This window comes from Rana temporaria, chromosome 1 (genome assembly GCF_905171775.1).
Source record: "Rana temporaria chromosome 1, aRanTem1.1, whole genome shotgun sequence".
NCBI lineage: Eukaryota > Metazoa > Chordata > Amphibia > Anura > Ranidae > Rana > Rana temporaria.
In genome coordinates, this window is record NC_053489.1 from 633,911,914 (window position 1) to 633,924,987 (window position 13,074).

At 44.2% G+C, this 13,074-nt stretch overlaps 1 protein-coding gene across 2 annotated transcripts in view; it reads right to left on the minus strand.

The window, feature by feature from the left end:
- NSG1 (neuronal vesicle trafficking associated 1) overlaps nucleotides 1-9,851 on the minus strand; it is a 116,809-nt gene extending 106,958 nt beyond the window's left edge. The window contains exons 1-2 of one of the 2 annotated variants that reach the window (XM_040335415.1): nucleotides 9,544-9,851; nucleotides 8,604-8,758 (exon numbers count right to left, since the gene is read on the minus strand). In XM_040335415.1, coding sequence (XP_040191349.1) covers nucleotides 8,604-8,732 — 129 coding nt within the window. In that variant the 5' untranslated portion in view covers nucleotides 8,733-8,758; nucleotides 9,544-9,851. Of the gene's footprint in view, nucleotides 1-8,603; nucleotides 8,849-9,543 lie in introns of those variants that run through there. The other variant, XM_040335416.1, reaches the window with a different exon arrangement.
- Between the last annotated feature and the right edge of the window lie 3,223 nt (nucleotides 9,852-13,074).

Below are 13,074 nucleotides of genomic sequence, written 5' to 3' on the forward strand. Positions count from 1 at the left end.
TCTCTGCAGCACGTTACGGGATTGGCGGCATTGGTAGGCACCTGGATCTGAAAAAAGGGGGGGGCTGCCGTCTGAAATCAAAATTACAAAGCGGAGGGGGGCCCTTTACAAATTAAGAATCAAACTAAAAAATTAAAAACTTAAAAAAGTAGTTTTCATAAATAAATAACTAAACATTTATTTAAACATGAAAAAGGGGGGGCTTGGTTTGCCATTCAGGGCCCTGTGGACCTCTGGGCCCTTTAATTTGAATTTTGTAATTGTTTTTTTATTAAAAATAAAATGGGGGTTTGCCACATGGAGACCTCATGAGCCCTTTAATCTCTCTCTCTGTATCTATCTATCTATCTATCTCTATATATATATATATATATATATATATATATATATATATATATATATATATATATATATATATATATCTAAGGACTAAAAAATACAAATTTTATAAAAATATCTGGAAAAAGAAATAAAATGTTGATGGGCACAATCTTTGGTCGTACGAGTCGTCGTTCTGTGAATTAACGACGACTTTCACGACAAATATTTGGGCCCACTAACATGAAATACATAATACAGTACAACCTTCAATAAAAATCACATGGCGAGAATTACAAACACAAGACAGGATTACCCCGAAAAATTACTTACTTTTTCTAAGTTCTCTCCGGATTTTCTGAAGGGTCTCTTGTTCCCTCAACTTAAGGTCCGACCAGCGCTTTCTCAGCTGCTCCCGAGACCTTCGGATCCCAAATTTCCTGAAGATCCTCCTTTCAACTTTTGACATGATCAGGGCCTTGAGTTTATTAGGGTGGAGATATGGCCCGTGTTTCCCGTCATAATCCTCCTCCCGGAGGATCTGGACCATCTCCACCATCTCCTGGAATGTCATGTTGGTTGCTTTATATCGGCGAGATGTGCCAGTGTGTCTGTGGGCTGGGGCAGGCATGTTGGGGTGCTCGGGTGCTGCTGCCATCTTGTTGATGCGGGGTCAAGGAGAGAGAAGGGGCGGGGAAAAGACTAAAAAGAACGTCAGGGGTGTGGAGACGGGCGGAGCGTCACGCATGCGCGTGTATAAAGGGATACCACGTGAATGAAGGCGGCGTTCACAATCTGTAGAAGGAGACGGAACTATCGACCGTGTCATACGACGGTACGTAACGTTTTATTGAAACTTTGAGTTTGGCGGCTAGCTATATATGTTGTTAACCGAGCAGAAAGCAAGAAAATAAAGAAATTTCGATGTCAGTCAGCCAAGATCTGACATGGAAATGGCCATTTATAGTGCCGTCGTACGGGCTGTACGTAACCGCGCTTTGCTGTAACATTTCTCAAAATCTGCTGTGTGGGCAATGTCGTTATTTTTGCATGAAAGGTGTATTTTTTAGCATGATGAACCTCGTCGTTTTTAGCATGAACCTAGTCGTTTTTGGCCTGAATCTCGTCGTTTTAGGCATGAATCTCGTCGTTTTAGGCATGAATCTCACAACCTGCTCACATAATTACTTCTTGTCGATTGCGCGACGAAAGCTAAGGGGCGTGATAACATACACACGTGTCGTACGTACGTTGGGGGGTGCGGAGGAAGACGGTTGACCGACGAGAGTGTAGCTATACTTTGATTTTGTGTCGTCATTGGCCTATACTCAGGGCCGCTGATAAGACAGTACAGCTGGCCCTGTTGTAGGGGGCCCAGGGCCAGCAGGGGCCACGGATGGCAATCCACCTTGTTTTATTTATTTTCTAGAAATTATTATAATTTATTTAGTTTCTTCTTCTTCCATATATACTAAAGGGCTCATGAGGTCTAGATGTGGCAAACCCCCTTTTCTTCCATTTTTCACAAAAATGATTTATTTGTATTTTAATTAAAGGGCCCAGAGGTCCCCAGGGCCCTGAATGGCAACCCCCCCCCCCTTTAAAAAAAAAAAAAAATAAATAAATTATTTTATATATTTTTTTATTTTTTTTCGGTTTTAATATTAATTTGTAAAGGGCCCCACTCCGCTACTCAATTTGCGGCAGCCCCCCCCTCCCCCGGTTGTCTGCTCCAGGTGCCTAACAATGACGCCAATCCCGTAAATACAGTTTCAAGGCAGGGCCAGGGGGGGAGCTGAAGGGGGCCCCGTCAGGTAGGCTGTACGGGGCCCCATGATTTCTATCAGCGGCCCTGCCTATACTGCAAAGACATTTAAAGGCTATATGGGGATAAAGATTACTACCGTTTCTAGACTGATTGTGTGTTTTGCATATTTTTTGTCTTGCAGAAAAATGAATAAGTTCAATGACCCAGATTTTCTTGCCATTTTTATTGACAAATTAAGAGAGCTGCCCGTTCTTTGGGCCACAAAAGACCCAAGGTCAAAAAATAAAGAACGAAGAAAGGCAGCACTCAATAGTCTGCTACCATTTGTACAAAGACAGGTGGGGACCCATGTTACAACTGACATGCTGGATACTCGGATTGGGACATTGAGAGGCTCATACAGAAAGCAACGGAACATGGTCCTGGCTTCTCAGAGGTCTGGAGCAGGAGCAGAGCAGGTCTATGTCCCATCGCTGTGGTACTACAGCAGACTGTCATTTCTGGATGAGCACCTGGAAGTTAGGGAGTCACTTTCTAGCCTTCCCCCCAGACAGAGAAGATCTCGCTCCAGCCTTCCTCCCAGACGGGGAAGAGCAAGGTCCAGCCTTCCCTCCAGCCTTCCCTGCAGCCAACCTGATCCTCCTGAAGGGGAGCCCTCTCACAATCAAGAGGAGCGTTCCACCCTGGAGGAACAGCCTGATTTGCCTGCCTGGAGCCCGGTATAGTACTTTAAATGTGTTATTTGGTGGTGTTGAATTGCTGACAAAGAGATGTTAAAGCGGATGTTACATTTCTAAAAAGTAAAATTGACAAGTATGAAAATCATAAACACTGTAGCTGATGACTTTAAAATTATCTCTAAAATATTCCAATTGCACACCTTCCGGCAAAATGGCCAAGTAGTAAAAGGGTGCTGAAACGATCACCGGCTGGGAACCGGAAAGCAAATCATATATATATATATATATATATATCTTCGCCAGCACACCAGGGATCATAACGTCCAAAGATTTAATGCATATCTATTATTTCAAAAAGAGCAACGTTTGGAGGCCACGCAGGACCTCTTCGTCAGGGAAAAAGATGCCTGACGAAGAGGTCCTGCGTGGCCTCGAAACGTTGCTCTTTTTGAAATAATAGATATGCATTAAATCTTTGGACGTTATGATCCCTGGTGTGCTTGCGAATATATATATATATGACTTTAAAATTATGACACGTAACTTTCCGAGCCGCCAGCGATGTCAGCCCCCGCCGAGGCCCATACTCAATCCTAGCAGCTCCAAGCGCAACCATCCATAGTTAAAGCGGATCTCCACTCTAAAGTGGAGTCCCACTGATCGGCACCCTCCCCCCCTCCGGTGTCACATTTGACACCTTTCAGGGGGGAGGGGGGTGCAGATACCTGTCTACAGACAGGTATCTGCACCCACTTCCGGCCCTACGATACGGGCAAAGGACGGGTTTTTTCCTTCCTTCCCGTCCGTCCCCCGTTGTATGCTGGGAACACTCGGCTCCCAGCACACAGCGGGAGCCAATCGGCGGGCGCAGCGCGACTCGCGCATGCGCCGTAGGGAACCGGGCAGTGAAGCCGGAGCGCTTCACTTCCTGGTTACCTCACCGAGGATGGAGGGGGGAGCAGCAGGGTGACGAGCGATCGGCTCGTCATCTGCTGCGATCGGCGCTGGACTCCAGGACAGGTAAGTGTCCTTATATTAAAAGTCAGCAGCTGCAGGATTTGTAGCTGCTGGCTTTTAATATATTTTTCCCGTGGCACATCCGCTTTAAGGGAAACAGGCAGTGATGCCAAACGGATTCACTGCCCGTTTCATAATGCGCATATGCAAACAGCGTGGCGCTTTGTGAATGGGCCGGCTGCTTTTGGGGACACACACAGTTCCCAGAATGCAGCGCGTCCCATTCACAAGTTGACACCCAGTGTAGGAGGAGGAACATAATACACCACGGCGGATGAAGAGGCAGATTTTTTATGTCCACATAGCAACAGCTAGTTAGGGCGAGTAAAACTTCAACATTATTTTAATGTAATTTTTTGAGTAAAATGTTTTATTTGAAATTTAGGGTTATGGTGGAACCTCCTCTTTAATATGTAAAAAAAAATTAAATTGGGCGAAATGTGGTTTCCATATCATTAGTCAGTAGTTGCCACAAAAGTATTTGTAAAAATAATGCTAACTCCTGGTGTCAGAATTATTAGCTTTTCTAAATATTGCCTAAAATATATCAATAGTCAGGAGCTGTAAATTGTGTGTGAATTTTAAAAACAACTTTAAAACTGACCCTTTTTGATACACAGGAGGACACCAGCCAGGAGGTTCAGGAAAGTGCCAGGCAGGAGGAGGCCAGGCCTAGTGCCACAGAGGAGGTGGCAAGGCCTAGTGCCACAGAGGAGGTGGCAAGGCCTAGTGCCACAGAGGAGGTGGCAAGGCCTAGTGCCACAGAGGAGGTGGCAGGGCCTAGTGCCACAGAGGAGGTGGCAGGGCCCAGCAGCAGCACAAGGTGCCAGGTGCCTCCCATCCGCATACCTAATCGAAGGGAAAGGAGGGATATGAGGGTCAGTGAAGCAGCACTGGCCCTGATACGTGATGCACAGGCCGCCCTCCAGCAGCCTACCACCACCGAGGAGAGTTATGGCAGCCTGGTCATGTCCAAAATGGGGCAAATGACTGAGGAGCAGCGCCTCCGATTTGAGCCCCTCCTCATAAGCCTGCTCAATCAGGGGGTGAGGGGCCTAATCACTGACGAAACAGTGATTTGGACCCCCGGCCGTAGTCACCCACCATATAATTATCCTCCTCCTCCTGCTCCTGCAAATCTTCAGACTTCTTCTTCTCCTCCTGATACTCTTCTAACTTTTCTAACTCCTTCTCCTCATCCTCCTCCTGCTCATGAAACTCATCACACTTCTTCTTCTCCTCCTGATCCTCTTATAAATTTAACAACTCCTTCTCCTCATCCTCCTCCTGCTCAGGAAACTTCAGAAACTCCTTCTTCTTCTCCTCCTGCTGCTCACGAAACTCTTCTAACTTTTCTAACTCCTTCTCCTCATCCTCCTCCTGCTCACGAAACTTCCGCAAATCTGAATTCTTCTCCTCGTCCTGCTCCAGAAACTTTGCCTCCTACACCTTCTCCTCCTCCTGGCACAAGTACTACTCCACTGGCACCACCTCCAGCCAAGCAGAGAAGGAAGGCTGCAGAGAAGGCTGCAGAGAAGGCTGCAGATCAGGCTGCAGTGAAGGCTGCAAGGAAGAAGGCTGTCCGGAAGACCAAGAAGTGACTCCCTTGCTTCCAGGTGGTGTGACAGAAGGCAGTCTGCTGTGGGATCACTTCCTTGGGACATCTGCCTGACCTGCTCCTGTTCCAGACCTCTGGGAGTCCAAGACCAGATTGTGCTCCTTCCTGGATGAGCCACTCAATGTCCCAATTCGAGGATCCAGCTGCTCATGATGTAACATTGTGCCCCACCTGGCTTTGCACAAATGCCAGCAGGGTATTGAGTGCTGTCTTTCATTTATTATATATATATTTATTTTATTTGTTATGTTCATGACCGAAATAAATGGTCTTTTTTGGATTTGAAATTCATACTTGTCTATGTGTTTTTCATCAGCAAAAATATGTCCCTTGTGAGAAGGAAGGTTAACTTTACAAATAATGTCAAAAGGTAATATTATTAAGGGACAGATCACATAAGACAAAACAAGAAGGTTACAATGGTGGTTACTTTCCAGAAAAAGAAAAAAAAAATGATTACAATAAACTCATAATATAAATTATCTTAAATGAAAAACTTGTTTGGAAAAAAATAAAAAAAAAAAAAAACAGCAGAGAGAAAAGATTTGTCTATATTCATGATATCAGCATTAAAAAGGTGAAACAAAATTGACAATAATCTGTGTGAAGATAAGCAGCAAAAGAATACATTTAATGTACATTTTTTTACATTCTAAAGATGGTTGAAATGCGCGGCATTTAAACGATGCTATAGAATGTTGGCAGCGTGACGAATGTGCTATCTCCATGACAAACGATACTTTTACTGAAGTTGCGCTCCCGTCTACTACTTTAATCTGAGCATGCGCGGGTTTGTTAGCATACAGACGTCCGAGTTGCTCGTCGTAAACCAGCCCGTCGAGAACCTCGGCGAGCCAAATTTGGACTCCCGACGAGGAAATAGAGAACTTGCTCTCTTTTTGGCTCGACGAGGTTCTCGTCAGTTTCCTCGACGAAAATGTACACACGACCGGTTTCCTCGACCAAAAAATATCTCCCAACAAGGTTCTTGCTGGTTTTTGCCGAGGAAACTGGTCGTGTGTACGAGGCCTTAGTTGTAGTGGTTGAATAAAAAGCTAGAATAATTACCTTATCCCCTGCTCTGACAGTGCTACCAGTCCCCCCTGAAGCCTCCTCTCTAAGCTGATCCCGACTATAGTCGCACTGTGATGTCATCAACTACAATGTAGGACTAATCATCCTGAATTGTACATAAGGATGGCGAGGGACCACCTACAGCCTAGAGTTTCATGCAAAAGAGTGGGGCGCCAAAGCCTACCAGAGCAAAGAGTAAGGTAAATAATAGAAAACATTCCTCTACCCCAGTGGTGATCAACCCTGTCCTCAAGGCCCACTAACTGGCCAGGTTTGCAAGATAACTGAAATACATCACAGGTGATATAATTTCCTGCTCAGTGATTGCAGTATTCTAGTCTGCATCTCCCCAAGGTAATACATAAAACCTGGCCTGTTAGTGGCCCCCGAGGACAGGGTTGATGACCACTGCTCTACCCCATAGACTTAGCCCTTGCAGTTCAGTTAGGAGGGCACTGCAAGGGAAGTTTTTGAGTAATCCCCAGAGTTGGTCCTTGCATTGAATCCTTACTTTGCCCTTTGTGGGCAAAAAACAGACTCACTTCATAGCTCATCCTCTCCACAACTGATACGTACCTTTCCCATGATCCCCCGACTTCCCCACATTTATCTACCAAAGCTAAGTTGAAAAAAAACTGATTTTGCTCAATGTCAGCCCGGTCAGAGCTTACATAGAGCTAAAGACCCATAAACCCCCCCCCCCCCCCCAACAACATTCAGGCCTGGCGGTGATTGGGCATTTAAACTTCCATCATTGCATCATAGGAATAGGAAAAGAGATCACATGCTTCCCCATACCTGGAAGTAGTAGTTGGCTCTGATGGGAAAACAAGATAACGGGAGAGCACCAGCAAGACACGAGTACAGGATCACTTTGGCTTATTTTTGAAAATATTTGCAAATGAGACCTTTTTTTAAATGATAAAAATATAGACAGATTTGACAGGGTTCCCTTTAAGCCTCGTACACACGATCGGTCCATCCGATGAGAACGGTCTGATGGACCATTGTCATAGGTTAACCGATGAAGCTGACTGATGGTCCGTCGTGCCTACACACCATCAGTTAAAAAAACGATTGTGTCAGAACGCGGTGACGTGAAACACGCGACGTGCTGAAAAAAAACAAGTTCAATGCTTCCAAGCATGCGTCGACTTGATTCTGAGCATGCCTGGATTTTTAACCGATGGTTGTGCCCACTAACGATCGTTTTTTTCCCATCGGTTAGGAATCCATCGGTTAAATTTAAAGCAAGTTGGCTTTTTTTTAACCTATGGTTAAATAACCTATGGGGCCCACACACGATCGGTTTGGACCGATGAAAATGGTCCATCAGACTGTTGTCCTCTGGTTAACCTATCGTGTGTACAAGGCCTAACTGCCCAGAAGGTCTAAGACGTGCTGGGGAATTATTTTTTTTGTATGTTTTTGTATTGTGTCTTTGTGAATTACACCACCTTTTGTTCACCTCCCTAGCACGCTATACATTGAATGTGCAGCTGCCAATTTCTCTTTTAGCTATAAATAAAATCAGATTTACATTTTTCATGCTAATTCTAAAATCGAAATATCACAGCGGCTGGTTGATACAGTGGGCCTAATAACAATATTGTGCTGGTAAACACCTTCTGTGATGCAGCAATATATTCCAGTGGGTTAAGGCCTCTCAGTCATAATTAATGCTAAAGCAGGCGAAACAAAACCACGACCTGTTCAATGGTTATAGACTACGGATTTGTAGACTACATGGGATATTTTAATTGTTAGTGAGCATGGGTTTAAAGTATAGCCCCTTCGATATACCAAGGCAACTGAAAACTTGGGGTTAAATCGAATGCTTAGAAGTAATACAAATTTCCAGTGTACAATGTACCTGAGCCCTGGCAGTTCACACAGCCATTATGGAAATTTTATTGTACGCTAAAAAAATATTTATTAACTTAATTTATTTTGTGGCATATGAATTTAAATAAAATTGATACCAATTAATTTTAAATTGGGTTTACCCATGCTCTGCCCTATAGGTTGATGATTAAGAATGCACAGACTTTAAAATACCTTTCATTTTCAAAGAATTCAGCTGGCAGTGCCAACCTCTTGTGTCTTTCCACCCACCCTTTCTACATACCTTGTCTGGAGGTGGGAACTGCAGCTGATTGACGTCCAGAGGGGTCATCAGGGGGATGGTATCAAATCCATCTTCACACAAAGGGGGTTTTGCGCCCTTGTCGCTGAAATTGTTGCCCAGTTTCACCATCCTGCCGGACTAATGCTTTAGTGCCCCTGTAAAGCAAAAACCACAAGATCATCCAAAGCTGTGAGAGATGCAGCACCTCCTTTGCCTGCCACCGGGGATGTGTACGATGAATTACAGTAATGAGAAGCCTCCAGATGCCGAACAAAAGGAGTAACACTCACATCAGAGGGGAGGGGGTTCTGATCATACATATTCCAGCATTATATGAAAACTGGCATCCCTGCATCCTATCTCCTGCCAGGCTCAAAACTAAGCTCTCCTTCCTAAACTCTATCCACACCAATGAAAATCAATGTACGCATCCCAGGACCAGGCATAAATTCTTCCCAATCTCTAGAGTGTGGATGGGGAAAATACGGTACCCAATTCAAGGAAATGATGGTTGAGCTCCCCATCTGCATGGCGATGTTCTGATCTCCTTTTAGAACACAATACATGTCCAGCATGCATCCAACAAAGTCTCAAGCCCAACCTAATTCTCATCCATTGACAACGATATCGGGAAGCGGGGATACTAATTTCTTCAGAATATCTCTATCCAGGTACCCAGGACACAGAAGCCCAACCAGCAGTTTTAATGAACCCCAAAGTTCTTGAATGCAAAAGGGGGGTGTATGTTCTTTGAAGGACATAGCTATACTAGATACATATCCTCACAATGCAGATTTTAATAATTCAAAGGCTTTTTATCAGAAGGACAAATTGGAACTGATAGATCGCACCAGAGAGGACGTATATCCTATTGATTAAATGCTAAGCACCACTTGCTCACATCACTAGTACCAAAATAATAAAGGGATGCTTTGCTTACCAAGGGGATGAGTCCAGATACCTGCGCTGATCCACACAGCCACCTTCCTCTTCTTTTCCAATGGGGTGGAGGACAGCTAGGGGGGGTGTTGGGGGGCTTTTGGACTTCCTTTGTGTGAGCTCTGCACAGAAGTAGATGAATCCTCAGGCTGACGCAGCTCAGAGCACAGAGGATGCTGAGCAGGAGACAGGAGGTGCAGGGCTTGACACTTTATGATAGCTGAATTTGCATGGACCCATGGGTCTGCAGCTTGGAGGATGCTGCTGCTGCTGCTGCTGCTGAATCCAACACAAAGAAACCCCCTGGAGGCCACCATCAACTCCTCCCATCACGTCCCTCCCTGGTATCTGGTGCAAAACCATCCAGCCATCTCCTACTTCCCCAGCTCTGTCCCCAGCTTGTGCCATTGTGGAAGTCACTTTTAACCCTTTCTGTTGATTTATGTCTTTTATTAAATTATTCCATTCACATGAGTCCCAGGAGCTTACAATTCATTGTCTCCCCCCCCCCTCCTCCTTTATGCTTCTGAGTCGAATGGCTCATGCACACGGCCACCTAAAATCTGCGTTCTTTATCAGTACTGCGTTTTATTGTTTTATTTTACAGATCTGAGCGCAGGTCTTTTGTTCCTGATGGGCTCATGCATAAAGACCAGTAAAGTGACACTGCGTTCAGATCAATAAAATCAAAGGATCTGCGCCCATGGTCAGTTATTTGCATGTGCATATACATGTGTGTGATTACATGTACATATGCATGCGTGTAAAGTTAATAGAATGGAAGTAGACTTTTGCAGGTCTAAGTGGACGTTTATACATCTATACGCATTTTTTGTGCACAATCTCACTTCCAGACAGAACCTGTGTAGGCGACCAATAACTTCAAGCATATGGCCATATGCTAGTTCCCAAAAAAAAAATCATATGTGCATTTTACATTATGTTGCTTTTGACTTTATATAACTTTTGTAAGCCGATGCAAGCATTAAAGGGGTTGTAAAGGTTTTTTTCTTTTCTAAATAGGTTCCTTTAAGCTAGTGCATTGTTGGTTCACTTACCTTTTCCTTCAATTTCCCTTCTAAATGATTTTTTTTCTTTGTCTGAATTTCTCACTTCCTGTTCTTCCTCAGTAAGCTGTTCTGGCCGACTAACCCCCAGCCAGAATGGCTCTTGTAACGGGGGCAAGCTTACTGAGGAGGAACAGGAAGTGAGAAATTCAGACAAAGAAAAATAATTATTTAGAAGGGAAAATCGAAAGAAAAAAGTAAGTGAATCAACAATGCACTAGCTTAAAGTGGAGGTTCCACCTAAAAAAAAATTCTAACAATACATTCGGAAGACTGGTTACACTGCTGTTTTTTTTTTTGTACATACCTCGATATGTTCGCCCAATTTTCCTATAGTGTGACAAAGGCAAATCCACTTTGCACTACAAGTGCAAACTGCAAGTGCAAAGTACACTTGAAATTGCACTGAAAGTGTACTTGGAAGTGCAGTCGCTGTAAATCTGAGGGGTAGATCTGAAATGAGGGGAAGCTCTGCTGATTTTATTATCCAATCATGTGCAAGCTAAAATGCTTTTTTTTTTCATTGCATTTCCCCCTCGGATCTACTGTGACTGCACTTCCAAGTGCACTTTTAATGCAATTCCAATTGTGGTGCAAAGTGGATTTGCCTTTCGTAAATAACCCCCTATGTAAAGTTTAGGTATTAGCCCCTCAGATTATAAGTAGGCGTTTTTTTAGTATGCAGAAGTGTTAGGATTAAAGGGGTTGTAAAGGTAAAAGTTTTTTTCACCTTAATGCATTCTATGCATTAAGGTGAAAAAACATCTCAGCATTAGCGCATCCCCCCCCCCCCCCGAGCCCCCCATTTTCTTACCTGACCCTTTGAAAGTCCCACGGCGTGAACGTGCAGGCTTCTCGGCTCATTTATTGGTCGATTGAAAGCAGCGCAGCCATTGGCTGGCGCTGCTGTCAATCACATCCAATGATGCGGCGCAGAGTGATACAGTGAGTGGCTATGGCCGCTGGCTGTATCACAGGAGCGCGCCCGCAAGAACTCATCACGATACTCGCTCGCATGAAGGTGATGAGTTCTTGCGAGGGGCAGCCGAGACAGCCGCCGAGGGACCCCAGAAGACCAGGTTCGGCGCCACTCTGTGCAAAACGAGCTGCACAGTGGAGGTAAGTAACATGTTTGTTAATAAAAAATAAAAAAAATAAAACCTTTACATATCCTTTAACAACAGCACTGCAAGGTCATAGGTCATGCTTATGTATTATACAGAACTTTTTTCATTAGATTAATTTATTTATCACACAAGTTCCTTACAGGGTTTGTAAAGGAATTTTTTTTTTTATCTTAATAGCTTCCTTTACCTTAATGCAGTGCTGTTTTCATGTCCTCATTGTTCGTTTTTGCTCTCAAGTTGCTGTAATTCTTCTCTGATCTCCACACTTCCTGGTTGTCTGTTTCCCGATAACCACAGTGCTGGGAGCTTTCTCTCTGTGGTCACTAATCAAGGAGATATGATTACTGTGGGCCAGATTCACGCAGGAGAGGGCATCTTTGTGCGGGCGTAACGTATCCTATTTACGTTACGCCTCTGCAACTTTGACAGGCAAGTGCAGTATTCACAAAGCAAAGTTGCGGCGGCGTATCGTAAATAGGCCGGTGTAGGCCCGCCTAATTCAAATGTGGAAGATGTGGGCGTGTATTATGTAAATGTATTGTGACCCCACGTAAATGATGCTTTTTCCGAACGGCGCATGCGCCGTCCGTGAAAGTATCCCAGTGCGCATGCTCCAAATTAACCCGCAAAAAGCCAATGCTTTCGATGTGAACGTAAATTACGCACGGCCCATATTCGCGAACGACTTACGCAAACAATGTAATCGACGGAAAATTCTACGCTGGCCCGACGTCCATACTTAACATTAGTACGCCTCATCTACGCCTCATAGAGCAGGGGAAACTTTACGCCGGAAAAAGCCTAACGTAAACGGCATATCTGTACTGCGACGGCCGGGCGTACGTTCGTGAATAGGCGTATCTAGTTGATTTACATATTCTAGGCGTAAATCAGCGTACACGCCCCTAGCGGCCAGTGTAAATATGCAGTTAAGATACGACGGTGTAGGAGACTTACGCTGGTCGTATCTTATACAAATTCTGGCGTATCTGATTCTTTAAATCAGGCGCCAAGATACGACGCCTCACACTCAGAGATACGACGGCGTATCTCCTACGTGAATCTGGGCCTGTGTGTCTAAAACCCCACAGCACCAATCAGTTTCGTTTTACAAACCATCACTGCCCTGTATTGGCTCTGTTTCTCTGTACATCACAGAAGCAGAAAACAGCGTGAAAAAACGAAACTGAAACTACAGGCACATTATATGATTGATTTTTATCTATTTTTAATCATTTTTAAAAGGAATCAGTTTAATATTATGTCTCTATACTCTGTAAACAGTCATTTCAGCAAAAAAAAAAGTTTTCCTTTACAACTCCTTTAATTGTTTCAAAG